Genomic DNA, 17,381 nt, shown 5'->3' with positions numbered 1-17,381 from the left:
CTATTACAGGTCACCTGAAATTACTCTTGATTCACTTATAATATTTAACAAGGGGTGCCTGATTCTAAAATGGTCTTCAGTGTTGATTCAACATGGTTTGCATTCCTTAGATTGATAGTACAAGAGAATTTCAAGGCTGGTATTGGCAAGATTTGTTCAGGTGATCTTGTCACTTGGGCTGCTTGTGTTAGAGATTTCAAACAGTTTGTCCTGTCCATTGTTTCTCTTCATTGCTTCCTTCAAATTGTGTTCAATGTGATTTATATGCAAGATCTTATTTGAGCTAAAGAATATGTTGAGGTCTCTGGGACTAATATTTTAGCACATCCATATTAAGATTGTGAATCCTGCAGCATTGCCTCTCTTTACCACAAGCTAATTTATTATTAGAACCATTGGTCAATATCATAACAACTAAATCACAACATTAAGCATTTTAGTCAATGCAAATCAGAACTTGCATGCTTTTAGCTTTTTCTAGATATAAAGTGGTGGCATGACAATAAAAACAAGCAATATTCCATTGTTTTCACAATCTCAGTATAGAAAATATTAAATACTTTTTCTAACATCTTAAAGCAGACCCAAGAGTTTCTTGTCTCTTAGTTTTGCAACAGTTACGCTGATTTCACCTGAAAATTGTTGCTGTATCTTATGCTTAAGAGATGAGTTTTAGGATAGGAAAGACATGACGAATTTGACACCTATGAACTAAGTGGATAGGGATATATTTTTTTAAATGGATGCGAAAAACAAGTTGTAAAATCCCATAAGTTTATCTTCATTGCTATGTACGTAAAGTTGTATGAAGAGAATTACACATCTAAAGTTCATTTTGTTTAAATCAAACTTGTTTTTTTCAGTATGTTACAATAAACATTTTTACATTCTAAATGTTCTCCAAACATTCCTTTTATCTTAGGACAATAAATCTGCATTTACATCAGTGGAACTAATATTAGCTCCACCTTGGACATGCACATGAATGATAATTAAAATTTTGCAGTTCAAATATTGTTTTGCCATTTAACGAATTAAATATTTACAAATTTCATTAGTAAAATGGGCAGGATAAAAACAATACATTTAACTAAAATAGTGCATGGCCAGAATCTGCTGTACAATTCTAATCAAACAGCACTATCAGAAAACGCATCTTTATTTAAAGCGTACCACCAATTTTAACAAACACCAATTAAAAAAAAAAAATGCAATAGTGTAACCTGCACTTCAACAAGTGGGGAGTCATTCATTATCTTGTGAAGATGGGCGCTCAGTTGATGGTAAATTGGGCAGAGGAAGTCGTGTAGGAAGGAGGCCACCTGCAATGTTGGAAAATGGTCGATGTGGCAGGAACATGGGACGAGGTGGTGGGAAATATAGTCCTGGTCGAACTGAAATAAACAAAAGTTTTTGGAATTCATAGCTACAACAGAGTGATAGCAACACCCAGACAATAGGTCATCTCACTGACCTAGTGCCTCCAAACCCACTTAGCAGTTGAACATCTTAGAAGGCCGATCTTACTAGTTTGTTGTGATCAGATTCCAGCAACGAGGAACAAACAGCAGGACATCCTATATTAAAAAGACTTCATCTCCGAAAACATCTAGAGTGCCCTCCATAATGTTTGGGGCAAAGACCCATCATTTATTTATTTGCCTCTGTACTCAACAATTTGAGATTTGTAATAGAAACAAAAATTACATGTGGTTAAAGTGCACATTGACATAAGAGAGCTCTCAGCACCCAGTCTTTCCATCACTTTCAAAAACGTATTGCTCATTATCAACATGAGGACCAAAATTGTGCAAATGAAAGTCAAAGAAGCCTTTATGAGACCAATAAACAAGAATCAAACTGTTAGAAACATCAGCCAATCCTTAGGCTTACCAAAATCAACTGTTTGGAACATCATTAAGAAGAAAGAGCACTGGTGAGCTTACTAATCCCAAAGAAGACCTCCACAGCCGATGACAAAATAATTTCCTCTATAATAAAGAAAAATCCCCTAACAACTGTCCGACAGATCAGAAACACTCTTCAGGTGTGGATATGTCAATGAAGACTTCATGAACAGAAATACAGGGGCTACACTGCAAGATGCAAACCATTGGTTAGCTGGAAAAATAGGATGGCCAGGTTACAGTTTGCCAAGAAAAGAGCAACCACAGTTCTGGAAAAAGGACTTGTGGACAGATGAGATGAAGATTAACATATCAGAGTGATGGCAAGAGCAAATTATGGAGGAGAGAAGGAACTGCCCAAGATCCAAATCATACCACATCATCTGTGAAACACGGTAGTGGGGTGTTATGGCCTGGGCATGTATGGCTGCTGAAGGTATTGGCTCAATTATCTTCATTGATGATACAACTGCTGATAGTAGTATAATGAATTCTGAAGTGTAGACACATCCTATCTGCTCAAGTTCAAACAAATGCCTCAAAGCTCATTGGCCGGCAGTTCATTCTACAGAGACAATGATCGCAAACATATTGCTAAAGCAACAATGGAGTTTTCCCAAAGCTAAAAAATGGTCAATTCTTGAGTGGTCATCAATCACCTGATCTGAACCCAATTGTGCATGCCTTTTATATGCTGAAGAGAAAACTGAAGGGGACTAGCCCCCAAAACAAGCATAAGCTAAAGATGGCTTCAATAATAGGCCTGGCAGAGCATCATCAGAGAAGACACCCAGCAACTGGTGTTGTCCATGAATCGCAGACTTCCAGCAGTCATTGCATGCAAAGGATATGCAACAAAATACTAAACATGACAACTTTTATGTACATGACATTTCTGTGTCCCAAACATTATGGTGCCCTGAAATGGGGGGACTATGTATAAACATTGCTGTAATTTCTACATGGTGAAACCAAAATGTATAAAAATGGTCTTGATTAAAATCTGACAATGTGCACTTTAACCACATGTGATTTTTTTCTGTTACAAATCTCAAATTGTGGAGTACAGAGGCAAATAAATAAATGATGGGTCTTTGTCCCAAACATTATGGAGGGCACAGTATGAAAGCTTTGACAATTGGTAAAACACTACCTCCAACTTTCTACTATAAAAGCTTAAATGTTTTTATTCTCAGATGTTTAATGTTTGTTGATAAAATTTCTAAAATAATAGTTTAGTTATATTTTAAATTAACACAAAGGTACCTACTTTCCCATTAATGTTGGTGAAACTCAAAATACATCAACCACTAGGAAGTGGCAATAACGACCCAGACTTTGAAAGTTGAACTCTATTTTGTAACCTTGGGTTTAGTACCACCAAAAAAGGACAAGGGCTTCAGGTGCATATGAACAGCAAGTACTCCAAGTCGCACACTATTTTACTTTGAAAATATATTGTGTCATCACTGGGTATAAATCCAGGTCCTCCTTTCCAAACATGGGAATAGCTTCAGAAAAGTTGCAGTGTTATGGCAGGAATTCAACATCCCTTTTCAAGGCCAGTTAGAGATGGATAGTAAATAATTGCCTTGCTTGCAATGCCCAGATTGCAAAAAAGTGTGTGTGTATATATATATATACTAGACCAAGTGCAGACCCGTTGGGTCTGTTCCCCCAACGCGTGGTTGTGGGGAGGCGGCATGCAGCGTCACACACTAACTACCCCCCTCCCGCACTCCGCTAATGGAGGGGAGGAGGGGAGGGGAGGGGGAGGGGGGAGGGAGAGAGAGAGAGGGGGGAGGAGGGGGGGGAGGGAGGGGGGGGGGGGGGGGGGAGTGAGAGGGGGGGGGGGGGGGGGAGGGGGGGGGGGGGAAGGGAGGAGGGGGGGGGGGGGGGGGGGGGGGGAGGGGGGGGGGGGGGGGGGGGGGGGGGGGGGAGGGGGGGGGGGGGGGGAAGAGAGAGAGAGAGCCTTTTTACTTCAACCCAAACAACTATTTGCAGGCAGTGCTTTTTTTTTACCTCTAACCATATTTTCATTTTCAAACCAAATTAAGGGTACTCACAGTGCTGCAGACATTTGTCAGTGTCATTCAAAGCTCTGATTGCGGCACACCACTTGCAGAGACTGATTGAGGCACACCACTTGCAAAGACTGATTGAGGCACACCACTTGCAGAGACTGATTGAGGCACACCACTTGCAGAGACTGATTGAGGCACACCACTTCCTGGTTTTATAGTCGCCCCCCCTCCCTCCAGCAGGGGCAGCAGAGAGAATGGGGAATGGTGTAAAAACATTAATATCTCTCAATTTTCATCGACGGGAAAAATCCTCGGCACATACGTGGCGGATGGGGGCTCTGAGCGAAGTGGCCAAAATTGACGGCCGTAGGTGGCGGCGTACTCTCGGAAACCGCTGCACCGGTCAAGAACAGAGTTTTAATAATATAGATATATAAATCATGGGCACAGACGCAACAAAAGCCAGAGAACTACCTATGGTAAGATAACAACTATAGGATGGGTTGTAAACATTTTACCCAAATGGCCTGTGATTAAACTGGCATCTCCGGGATTGAGTGTTTTGAACCAGCACTAATCTGGGCAGCAGTGAGTGTCTTGTAGATAAATTTGGTTATCAAAAAAATTGTTTGAGGAAGTCAAAGGACGGGACAATCAATGCAAGAGGTTTTAAGGCAAGTTAGCGAAGAAAGAGCTCCCAAGAGTAGGGAAAAGTAATGGATGACAACAAACTCAAACTGCGAAAATGGTGACAAGGAACAGTAGATGTTGATTTATAAAAAACAAACATTTTAATTAGGTGATTAATGCCTTTCAATATAAAGGCCAAGTTCTGCTGAAGTAATTTAAGACAGTGAAGGCCTATGAATTTATTTCATTTATAGACAGCAGGTAGTACAGCAGAAACTGGCAAGGATTCATGGAATTTGCTGGAGTAACCCCGCTTCCCATTCTGATCTTTCTGTCCTGGGCCACCTCCAATGCCAGAGTGAGACCACACAGAAACTGGTGGAACATCATCTCATTTTCCTTTGGGTAGGTTACAAACCAACGGTATGTACATTATCTGGTTTAGTACCCCCCCCCCCCCCCCCCCCCCCCCCCCTTCTTCCTTGTGACCCACACGGGTGAGCATCCATTTCTCCCAGAACCTTGCCCCTCCACTTTCCCTCCCATTGCATTCCACCCATGTCCCTTCCTCTGGCTTTGTATTTCTTTCTCCTTATCTGACACCCCGTTGTTCCCTTTTCATTTATATACTCAGGCATGCGACAGGAAAAAAAATGAAAAAAGAGGAAGAGCGATGGGGATTCCAAGGGATGCAGAATTAAAAAAAAAAAAATGTATCTTGAAATGCACCGTTTTTCTTGCCCGTTTACCCTTAATTTCTCGCAGGGTCTTCCCTACTCAACCTCACAGGGTCCCCCTCACTGCCCACACTCACAGGGTTCCCCTCACTGCCCACACTCACATGGACGTCCCCTCACCTTTACTCACACTCACAGAGACTCCCCCCCACCCCCCCCCCCCCCCCCCCCCCCCCCCCCCCCTCTGCTCGCAGGGTCTCACACACATTCCCTCTACTTGCTTTAAAATGCCTATTGACACCGACAAGGCCCCGGCCCACCTATCACTTACCAGGCTGACCCACCGCCACCTCTTTTCCAACTTTCTCCCCACACAACAATCAGGTCCTAGCTCAAAATGTCATATATCCACAGATGCTACCTGAACCACTTATTCCAGCACTTTGTGTCTTTTTGACAAACTTGCAAAAGAGTTTGGGGACATAATTGCATGGAAGGCTACGATAAAAGGGTAAAAAAAAATGGATTTGATAACAAAAATGAGAATTATACAATATGATTCAGTGAGTAGATATGGTTTAGTAGGAGAAAAGGTTTAAGCATTTTCATGAAACTGAAACTCCCTGTTACTGGTCATTATATTAATTCTTTGACATAAAAAACATTTGGAGAGATATATGGCTAGGAAAGGTTTCAAGGGCCGTGGCCATGCGGGCAAGTGGGACAAAACCTGTATGCTAACGGTTGCCATGCACAAGATGGGCCCAAGAGCCATTTTCATGCTGTTCAACTCTATGACTATGAATCCTTTGCCGGTTTCTGGTGAATATTTCTTCCAACGTGATGTCCAGAACTGAAATCAATTTAGTGGCCAACAGATTCTTGTATTATTTCAGCATAACTTGGCATTTTTCTATAAGGCATTAATCACCTAATTAAAATGTAATTTATTTAAACATTTCATCACATTTTAGGGTATGGGTATCACTGGCAGAGCCCAGCCTTTATTACCCATGAACAGATGGTGTACTTACCTCCTGAAACTATGAAATTCCATGACAAGTAACACATTTCATTTCATTTTTCAAGTGAAACTATGATTAGCACATCATAGAACATAGAATAACACAAGAACAGGCATGTGCAGCCACCAATTAAATCTCATATACATAAGCTGGTTACTTGCATCTGAGGATTAACTCAATTTATTTTGCTTTTCTACACTACACATACAAAATCTTGTGCAAGTACACAATTTCATTATGCATTGCCATAAGACATAGGAGCAGAATTTGACCATTAAGCCCACCAAATCAGGTCTGCCATTCAATTGTGGCTGATCTATCTTTCCCTTTCAACCTCATTCTCCTTCCTACTCACAGTAGCCTTTGGCACCCTTACTAATCAAGAACCTATCAATCTCTGCTTTAAAAATACCCAATGCCTTGGCCTCCACGGCAGTCTGTGGCAATTAATTCTACCGCCTGCCCAAATAAATTCCTCCTCATCTCCATTCTGAAGGTACATCCTTTTATTTAAATGCGGTGCCCTCTGGTTCTAGACCCTCCATTACTGGAAACATCCTTTCCACGTCCACTCAATCTAGGCCTTACATTATCCAGTAGGTTTCAATGAGATCCCCCTCATCCTTCTAAACTCCAGAGAGTTTCAGTCAATTGGACAAATCGATGCATATACTTACTTTCCAGGGACGGATGAGGTGGCAAACCAAATGCTCGTAATGGAAAACGCTCTAGAGGACCATAGATTCCACCACGTGGAGCTGGTGGAAGTCCCCTTAGTGGAACATGACCTCTTAGATCAACATGTAAAGAGGGAACTTGGTTCAGATAGGCAGGTGCAAAACCAGGTCTAATTCCAAGGTCAGCTTCCACCAGAAGAGATGGGTTTAGCAATGCATTTATTGTGTCCTGCAGGAAAGACGGTACATTTTGTTTATTCTCTAATAATAAATCATGCAATCAAATAAAAACAAAAAATTCCAGTGACTCAGAAGCTCATTGGGATCCTGTATTTTTGCAAATGGAATTGTTGCTTTCACAGTATTTAGAGGCAAGAAGTTACTTAGAAACAAGGCAAGAGATTAGTTATGACTAGAGCCAGGATTTTGCCATAAATGCCATGTGCTTTTTCGTGCCTTTTTTGATATTTCACCAGGATAGTGCCTTTTCACGATCGAGTGCCTAAATCTGCCTTTTTTTGACGTTTTGCTAAAAGGTCATGCTATTTTCTCTAGTTGTACCGTGATTACAATAACGTTTTCTATGTTAACACGTTAATATTAATGTTATTATTAGCGTATTAACATAGTGTAACTTACAAGAACATTTCCACCACCGGGCAAAACCGGGAGCGCCACCGTTGGACGTTCATTCGTTCGTGCCACCGCCCGCTGGTTCAGTCCTCTCCAAGATCTATTTAAGAAAGAACTGCAGATGCTGGAAAAATCGAAGGTAGACGAAAAATGCTGAAGAAACTCAGCGGATGAGGCAGCATGTATGGAGAGAAGGAATAGGTGACATTTCGGGCCAAGACCCCTCTTCAGACTGATGTGGGTGGGCAGGGGGGGGGAAAAAGCAAGGAACTGGCAGAGACAGTAGGACTAGAAGGAGAGTTGGGAAGGGGAGGGGGAGGAGGGAGAAGACAAGGGTTTTCTGTAATTAGAGAAGTCAATGTTTTTACTGCTGCGGTGTAGACTACTCAAGCGAAATACTCAAGCTTGTCTCCTGACTACAATTACTGCTGGCTCCAGTCGCAAATCTGAGTTTTTGAGTGATTTGTGCAAGGCATTCATTGATGCTGGAATTCCACTGTGGAAATTGGAAAACAAATCTCTGAGGTTTTTTAGAGAAATACACAAAGAAACATATACCAAGCGAATCATCATTATCGAAAAATTATGTTGACAGCAACTTCAACATTGTTGTGCAGAAAATTAGAGATGAAGTTGCATGCAACAAAATATGGATCTCAATAGACGAGCCAACTGATGCTGTGGGGAGTTATGTTGCCAATGGGGTCATCAGTACACTGGAAGCAGCTCAACCATCAAAGGGGTATTTGTTGACATCGGAAGTATTGGAGAAGTCAAACAGCTCAACTATTGCTCAGTTGTTTACATCTTCACTTGCTCTACTTTGGCCAGAAGGCATAAAACACGAGAACGTTCTTCTGTTTGTGACTGATGAAGCTCCGTACATGAAAAAAGCTACTCGTGCACTTAAAGTTTTATTTTCCAAAATGTTGCATTTGACATGCTTAGCTCAAGGACTTCATAGAATTGCCAAGCACATACATAGTTTGTTTCCAAATGTCGATTGCCTAGTTTCCAATGTCAAGAAAATCTTCCTTAAAGCACCGTCACGTATGCAGTTGTTCAAGGAAATGGCACCGGCGATTCCCCTACCTCCTCAGCCTGTTTTGACAAGGTGGGGTACATGGCTCTCTGCTGTACTCTAGTATGCTGCAAATTTTGAAAAAGTCCCTCCACCGCAATCTTGTGTTTATTGCTTCCAATTTTGCAAAGTTCCCACAAGGTATCACTTCCCTTGAGAAACGTAGTGAAACATTAGTGAACAACTTGCAGATTTTCAACAAAGTAACTGGCGATGTAGGTAAAGATATACAAAGAAAATGTGAGAGTGATGTTAGCTAATAAAGATCTTGAAGAAATACAAAACATAGCTAAAGTTCTATAAGGTAGTTGTGATGCACAAGATATCGACATGAATATAGTTTGTTTCCGGTATGCACCAGTGACCTCAGCTGGGGTAAAAATAGGTTTTTCACAACTGAAGCATATTTTGTCTGACGAACAGCATAGTTCAACACCAGATAATTCGACAAAAAATGCTACTAATTATGTGCAACCAGGCAACTTTGGTCATTTAATGTAGTATAACTATGTTATCATTTTTAGCCATATTTTGGTGGTGGAATTGCATGCCTTTTCTTTGTCAATAAATGCGTTTTTCGTGCATTTTTGTAATTTTATTATGCCTTTTGACTGCCTATTTCAGAGTGTTTTACTGCCTAAACATCCTGGCTCTATGACAGACCGAGTACACTTACTTGGTCTTGGGCTTGACTCTCTGAAGCAGAATTTGAAGATTGCATGCTGTTTTCCTGTTTGGGGCGTCCATCTGCACAAATCAAAGCTGGGGAGAGGTGAAAATGAATTATAAATCTGTCATAGATCATTTAAAATTAAGTTATAGCTTTATTAATTATATTTTTTGTATTTCCCTTCTGCAATGTTTGAGGTTATAAACACCACATATCTATATTACTAAAAGTCTGTTCTTGACCGGTTTTGGCCATCTATGCTGCGATTTCCGAGAGAAGGCCGCCACCTACGGCCGTCATTTTTGGCCACCTTGCTCAGAGCACCCCTCCGCCGTAAGTGTGCCGAGGATTTTTCCCGTCGATGAAAAATGACAGAGATATTAATGATTTTACAAAATTCCCCATTCTCTCTGCTGCCCCTGCTGGCGGCAGGGGGGAGGGACTATAAAACCAGGAAGTGGTGTGCCTCAATCAGTGTCTGCAAGCTGGAGGAAGGCAGAGGGTCACGTTTCTCTGAGCTGTGAATAACACTGAACACGTCTACTCAAATGTAAGTGTCCTTAGTGGTTTGCAGAAACGCTTGCAGAATGTGTCTATTGGTTCTAAAATGTTTGCAAAAAGTGTCTATTTTGGTTCTACAATGCTTGCAGAATATGTCTTTTTTGGTTCTAAAATGTTTAGGTTCTCCCCTCCTCCTCCTCCCCTCTCCTCTCTCCCCTCCCCCCCCCCCCCCCCCCCCCCCCCCCCCCCTCTCCTCCTCCCCCACCCCTCTCCTCTACCCCACCCCCCCTCTCCTCCTCTACCCCACCCCCCTCTCCTCTACCCCACCCCCTCTCCTCTCCCCCTACCCCCCCCCCCCCCCCCCCTCCCCTCTCCCCCCTCTTCTCCTCTCCCTCTCCCCCCCTCCCCCCTACCCCTCCCCCCCCCCCCTCCCCCACCCTGCTCTCCCCCTCCCCCCCCCTCCCTGCACTCCACCTCTCCCCCTCCCCCCCCCCCCCCCTCTCTCTCTCCCCCCCCCCAGGAATTCCAAGAGCCTGGCTTGCCATTCCCCGTTCAGCTCTCTGAAAGTACAGATACCAGCTCTGCCATCCACTCTCTCCTCCCTTCATCTAACGAGCAACTTGACCCTGAGGTAACCATATTTGTGAATAACAGACCATTGATCGCTAAGGTTGATACGGGCGCAAAATGCAATGCCATCTCGTTATTAGAGTTTAAAAAAATTCGCAATGCTGAGCGTAATGAAAAGGTCTCTGCCACGGTTCGGGTCTATGGGGGAGATGTTCTACACCCACTTGGACTAACTAATTTAAAGTGCACTATAGACAAGCAGCCCCATACGTTAAAGTTTTATATCATCAAGGGGGATTCAGAGACTATGCTCGGTATTAATGCATGCCACAACCTAGGCCTGGTATACTTTGGCCGCGCTGTCCATCAACTCCTTCTCGCTGACGGACCCACTCAGCAAGTACTCTCTCAATGCAAAGAACAGTTTAACGATGACCTTGGCAAGTTGTCCCTCAAATACCACATTGTTGTTGATCCCAACGTCATTCCTGTGGTCCGCACACCACATAGTGTTTCCACATGCCATGCGTGACAGAGTACACAATGAACTCAAGCGGATGGTCTGCATGGGTGTTATTGCTGAAGTTACAGATCCATCTGACTATGTTTCCACCATGGTGGTCGTAAAGGAAAAAAAAACCCAAGGAGATCTGTATCTGCAAACCCCAGAGATCTTAACACTGCTATCAGAAGCCAGCACTATCCTATGTGAACAGTAGAGGAAGTAGGCTGCTCAAATAGGCAATACATCAGTGTTCTCCGTTCTGGATTCCATAAACTCTTTTTGGCAGATTCCACTGGACCCAGATTCGTCCAATCTTACTACATTCGGCACCCCCTTCGGCCTATACAAATTTCTGAGAATGCCCTTTGGCATCAACTCCGCAAGCAAAGTTTTCCAGCATACGATGGAACAATTGTTTGCTGAATATCCATGTGCCATCATTGACATGACGCCAATCTGAAGAAAGTACTAGACTGTGCCAAAGACATTCAGCTCAACTCAATCCCCTGAAGTGCACGTTTCGAGTCCCAGAAGTTACTTACGTCAGACATGTTTTCACAAGTGATGGTCTCAGACCAGACCCATCAAAAACTGCAGCTATCAACAAAATGCCGGTTCCTACTGACGTTGCGAGTGCACAAAGGTTCCTTGGAATGGTCAACTACCTGGGGAAATTTATTCCCAACCTCAGCGACATATCTGCCCCCCTGCGAGAACTGACACACAAGGACGCTGCATGGTCCTGGTATCCACAGCACCAAAGAGCTTTTGACACTTTCAAATTGTAGTTGGCTAGCACACCTACTCTTGCCCACTTTGCTTTGGAGTTACCAGTAACGCTCACCTGCGATGCGTTCCAGTACGGACTTGGTGCTGCTTGCCTGCAGACCACTACCGATGGCGAGTGCAAGCCTGTTTCTTACGCCTCTCGCACACTAACTGACACTGAACGTTACGCCCAGATCGAAAAAGAATTGCTCGCAGTGGTTTTCGCCTGCACAAAATTCAAGGACTTTATTTTTGGGAAGCTGCTGGTCACTATTTTGAATAAACCCATCCACGCTGCCCCAGCCTGCCTACAATTAATGATGCAGCTGCAGCGGTTTGATTTCAACATTGTCTGTAAGAAAGGCAAGGACATGCACATAGCTGACACTCTATCAAGAGCCCCACGCAAAACCAACGAACAACAACTCTCCGAACAGGACCAGTTCTCAATAATGAAGGTTTCGTATGTACTACTGATTGCTTGAACAGCCTTGCAGAACACACGGCTGCTGACAAGACTCTACAATTGCTGTCTGCAGTCATCCGGCGTGGCTGGCAGGATAAAGAACACAACACCCCGCTCGCAATCCGCCCAAACTTCCTGGTTCACGACAAACTGGTGATGCAGGACGGGATTACAGTTAAGGGCCACAAGGCAATTGTCCCAGCTGTCCTCCAGGACAAGTACTTCGACGCCGTCCACAGGGGCCACCCCGGTGTGGAGGCAACCCTACAACGGGCACAAAGCACGTTTTACTGGCCTGGTATGACCAAGTACATCCGTGACAAAACAGAAGTTTGTGCCGTCTGCAAAAGCCTGACGCCACATCAGCAGAAGCAGTCCTTACTGCCGCACCCGGTTCCTCCTCTCCCATGGTCCACGTTAGCCACTGATATATTCGAATGTCATGGGAAACATTATCTGGTTCTTGTTGACTCTTATTCGGGTTGGTTCGACATCGATTTACTCCAAACCATTACATCTGAAGCAGTTATCGAGAAGTTGCAGCATCACTTCTCCATGCACGGATCCCCTGCACGTCTTCTGTCCGACAACGGCAGGCAGTTCACCAGCCAGCCTGTCAAAAACTTTGCAAAACTATGGGACTTCCGACAGATCACCAGCAGCCCTGAGTTCCCGCAGTCCAACGGACTCACCAAACCCGCTGTCCGAAGTGCAAAACAACTAATGGAGCGTTCACACCTTGCAAAATCGGACGTATACCTAGACCTGCTCAACTTAAGGAACATTGCAAGGGATCCCATACTGGGTTCCCCAGCCCAACAAATGATGTCTCGCCAAACCCGTGCTCCCCTGCCTGTGTCCCAGCAGCTTTTGCAGCCACAAGTTCGTTCTCCTCCTGCAGTCCAGAAATAACTACAATTCAAATGCGATACACAGAAACATATTTTTGACAAATCCAGTAAGCCACTTAAACCTCTCGCCAATGGACAGGTGGTTCTGCCTCCAGACCAACAAGGGCTATGGCTGTCTGGGTCACATCTACGCCCCTGCCAAAGAACCGCTCTCTTATCTAGTTGAAGTGGACGGAGCCATTTACAGACCCAACCGTCAACATATCCTTCCAGTGAAGGAACCGCGTCCTGCGACTCCATATCCAGATGTCTTGCGTTTTGTATACCCTCCCACTGCCGGTCGTGCTGCTCCACTATCAGCGACCGTTTCCACTGCGGCCTCCCCGCGGCGCTCAATGACTAGCTCGCCTATCTCACCACCTCCCCGCCCCGTCAGGTCCCTGGTCACATCCCCCATTCCCTCCCCGGTATCTTCTCTGGTGAAAGGAGGCGAGGCAGATTCGTACCGCACATGTGCCGGACGGGTTAGCAAGCCACCCATTAGATACGGTGATTTCAAGTAAAGTATCCTTTATTGTCATTCAGACATTTCAATCTGAACGAAATTGTATACCTTGCAGTCACAACATAGAATAAAATAACAAAACACACACTTAATACAGTTTAACATCCACCACAGTGAGTCTACCAGGCACCTCCTCACTGTGATGGAAGTCAAAAGTCTGAAAGTCCTTGTCTCGTCCCTCATGTTCTCCCCCTGCGTTGAGGCGATCCAGGTTTCCGATGTTGGGACCCCGCCGGGTGATGGTAAGTCCAGCGGCCACATCTGAGCTCCGCAAATGGGCTGGTTCAAACTCCGCGGTGTTCGAAGCTGCCACCCTCCAGTCCAGGGGACAAAGCTGTCGTTGCGGGTGCTCTGGAGAACCGGTTACCAACCTGGGACCTGCGAGCTCCCGACGATGTCTTCCACTGGGCCGCGCGGCAGAGTCCACTGGACCCGCGGCCGAGCCTCCGAAGTCGGGTCGCCGCCACCACAGCCCCGAAGTCGGCCAGCCTCGCATTGGAAAATCCTGGCTCTGCCTCCGGAGCCCCGAGGTCGGTCCCAGTTAGAGGCCGCCAGCTTCGCCATTAGGCCTCAGCGCAGAAGGAGACGGAGACGGGGGATATGACAAGAAAAGGTTGCATCCCCCCCGAAGGAGGAGAAAAAAAACAGTTTCTCCCCCCCCCCCCCCCCCCCACACGTACACAAAAAGACAGACGGACTGCAGGTGAGCCGCAGCTGCTTGGGCAGCGCCGACACTTTATGTAACTATACAAAGTTCCCCATATGCGTTATTGACGTTCCGCCACCTATATGTTGCTTAGCCACCCTGTTCCTATGTACCATTGCTTTCTTTTGCTTCTACAAGGAAACATGTAGATTGGTTATTTCCTACCAGCCAATTGTAGTGCTTGTTAGTAGTGGCTCCGCCTAATATGCATTTTAATATTAACAAGAGCTTGCTTACGCCATTCAGTTTTGAGTAGCTGCTAGGAACTGTAATGTCCTGCAGATCGATGTTGTAAGCAGATTTAATAAACATGTGTTGTATTTTGATATGTGTTTGACTCGACATTACAGTTATGAACAGTGATTGAGAGAAATCAATGTTTTAACATTGGATAATAGATAGCTGGTTAGATAATGATTATCATCTCAGGGGAAAATTACAGGAACAAGAAAGTCTGACTACAATTTTATACAGCCTTGATGAGAGCACATCTGGAGTATTATCTCCCAACTAGGTCTCATTATACGAGAAAGTAGATACTTGCTAGTCTGAGATGTGGAGACTGTAGTGCGAGGAATGATTATATTGATAAAGACCGTATTCACTGATGTTTAGAAAAATGAGGGAACTCATTTTCGCTCAAAATACTGATAGGATCTGATAGGTTGGATGCAGAATGGATGGGAATGTGGGGTGGGGTGGTGTGACTTGTTAGATGCATGGATCAGGCAGTCTCAGTATATGTGGCATGGCACTAGGATTGAGATGAGGAGAAATCTCTTCAGTGAAAACCTCGAGCACAAAATGTTATGGAGGCCATGTTGCTGCATGTATTTTAGAAGGTGGACTGGTTTTAGACACAAAGGGAAGAATATGAAGTTTACACAGTAACGGCCATGATCGTACTGAATGATTCTAAGAACCAAATGGTCTATCCTGTTTTCTCTGCATATTTTGAAAACGTGAGAACCTTGTTAATTTTCCCCAATTTTAATTTGCTAAAATCATTGTGGACAGGGAAATAGTTATAGGCTATTCTATTGTATATTTAGAGCACATAACAGCATTGTGAAAAGCATACACAGTACATCAAATGTTTCCTTAAAATCTAAATTTACTTAAAGTATTCGCAAGACTATCAGTATTTAATATTTAAAATTATAAGTTTACAATTGTACAAGTTTACAATTATTTATTCAAGTAAACTCATTCACATAACTTAAACACCCACAGTAAGTTGTATAGTGGAATATTTTATAGGGTTCCTTTCATACCTGGCGGCGTTCTGAACAGCTTCCGATCTCTTTCCCATACAGGAGAAAGTGAACCACTATCTGACTGTGGGCCATGGTGATCAGACAATCGGTCAGAAACTGAATCTGTTGATTCATTGGCGGTGTGATCTAGCTGAACTGATGGACCTCTCGCTGTAGACACATGATACACCAAGGTTTAGATTTATTATTGTCACGTGTACTGAAAACCTTTCTTGTGCATGCTAACCAATCAGATCAGCTAATACTGTACATAAATATAATCAACTCAAATTCGTGTACAATGGATCGAGCAAAGGGGAAGAAATATGCAGAATATAGTTCTCAGTATTGTAGTGTAACAGTTCCAGAAACAAAGTTTAATGTCTGTAATGAGGTAGAGCTAAACAGCAGCCGAGCTCATGGAAGGGCCGTTCAAAAATCTGTTAATTGAGGGGAAGAAGCTGTTCGTGGTGTACACTTTCAAGCTTCTCTATTTTCTGCCCAATGGGAGCGGAGAGGAGGAGGAATGACTGGGCTGGAATAATGGCTTGAAACACCAGCTTAGCCAATCTTTTATCGTAACTAAAAATTCACACCTGGCAAGGGTTTTTAAAAATCGTGATTTAAATGATGCATTTCACATAAAGTGTGGTGTGTATATGGAACAAACTCCTCTGGCAGTTGAGGCAGGTACTTTAACAATATTTAAAATATATTTAGATAGGTACATGGACAGGAAAAGGTTAGATGGATATGGGTCAAACATGGGAAAATAGGACTAGTGTAGATGAGGCACCTTCGTTGGCACTGGCAAAAAAGTTGGGCCGAAGATTCTGTATCCCTGCCATATGACTATGACTGCTACTCTGACTGGCTTTGCTAGACTGTAATACATTTCCCACAGACTATGATGCTAAATACTTTACTTTTAGAGTCTGGTTTCCCAGGAAACAAAGGCGAAAACCTTAATGGTCCATCTAATAATGGAGGTGACAGAAAACCCATGGGATCAGCGCCAGGTCGACCCACTGGAGAAGGGCCATATGGTGAACTTCCTCCTGCAATTATGAAGCAAAAATAAATAAATCACAAAACAGCTCTCATTTTTGAAAATCAAAAAATTCAAAACAACCTTTCAAAGCAATCAAAACTATCGTACTAATCAATGCAAAGAACTGCTCGGGTCATTCTTAAATAATTGAAATTTCAATAATACGCAACTAAGGGAACCGCATGCTAATGCTCTTAGATGCATGGACATTTATTGCGTTACAATGCAAAGCCAGAAAGGACCAAAAGGGACTGCAGTACCTCTGTATGGTGGGACAAATGTTGAAGCACTTAACCCAGGCCTTCCAGATACGTCAATTACAAGGGGATCCTTCAAAACAATGTCGATTTTGAATTCAGCTTCAGTTATCCTGTAAAGATAATACATACTCTGTCACCCAAAATGATCCTATTCTGCTGGAAACCTAATCCCTCCCTGATTTACAAGGGATGGGAGGGAGGGGGGGGGGGGGAGGTGAATTCAAGTGTGCTCTCATTAATTTGCATACATTAAAGGAGGCGAGCGATCACCAGTATCACAAATTCAATAAAAAAATTTAAACATTTTTCTCAAGGAATGATTACAAAGTGGAATGTAATGGAAGCGAACAATGTAAATGTTTTTGAAAGAAAACTAAGTACATGGAAAAGAGGGGAATGCATATGCTGATTAATAGGGAGAAAGAGGGAACCTTGAGTGAAGCACTGGCCAACTGGGTCTTATGGCATGTTTCTGTGTATAAATATACATTTTGGATTGCTATCCACCAAGCTATCCTCTTGTGCTTTCCTCAATTGTTACTTGAAAGGAACTTCAAA

The 17,381-nt window shown here is 43.6% G+C and overlaps 1 protein-coding gene across 3 annotated transcripts in view; it reads right to left on the bottom strand.

Annotated features, from left to right (window-relative positions):
- Window positions 1-879: 879 nt before the first annotated feature.
- ctage5 (CTAGE family, member 5) overlaps window positions 880-17,381 on the bottom strand; it is a 68,978-nt gene continuing 52,476 nt past the window's right edge. For 2 of the 3 annotated variants that reach the window (XM_055640515.1, XM_055640517.1), the window contains 6 exons: window positions 16,824-16,933; window positions 16,439-16,570; window positions 15,531-15,683; window positions 9,331-9,416; window positions 6,941-7,169; window positions 880-1,394 (listed from right to left, as the gene is read on the bottom strand). In XM_055640515.1, coding sequence (XP_055496490.1) covers window positions 1,246-1,394; window positions 6,941-7,169; window positions 9,331-9,416; window positions 15,531-15,683; window positions 16,439-16,570; window positions 16,824-16,933 — 859 coding nt within the window. In that variant the 3' untranslated portion in view covers window positions 880-1,245. Of the gene's footprint in view, window positions 1,395-6,940; window positions 7,170-9,330; window positions 9,417-15,530; window positions 15,684-16,438; window positions 16,571-16,823; window positions 16,934-17,381 lie in introns of those variants that run through there. The other variant, XR_008723998.1, reaches the window with a different exon arrangement.

Source organism: Leucoraja erinacea, chromosome 9, assembly GCF_028641065.1.
Source record: "Leucoraja erinacea ecotype New England chromosome 9, Leri_hhj_1, whole genome shotgun sequence".
Classification (NCBI taxonomy): Eukaryota; Metazoa; Chordata; class Chondrichthyes; order Rajiformes; family Rajidae; genus Leucoraja; species Leucoraja erinaceus.
This window is presented reverse-complemented; position numbering and strand designations above follow the sequence as displayed.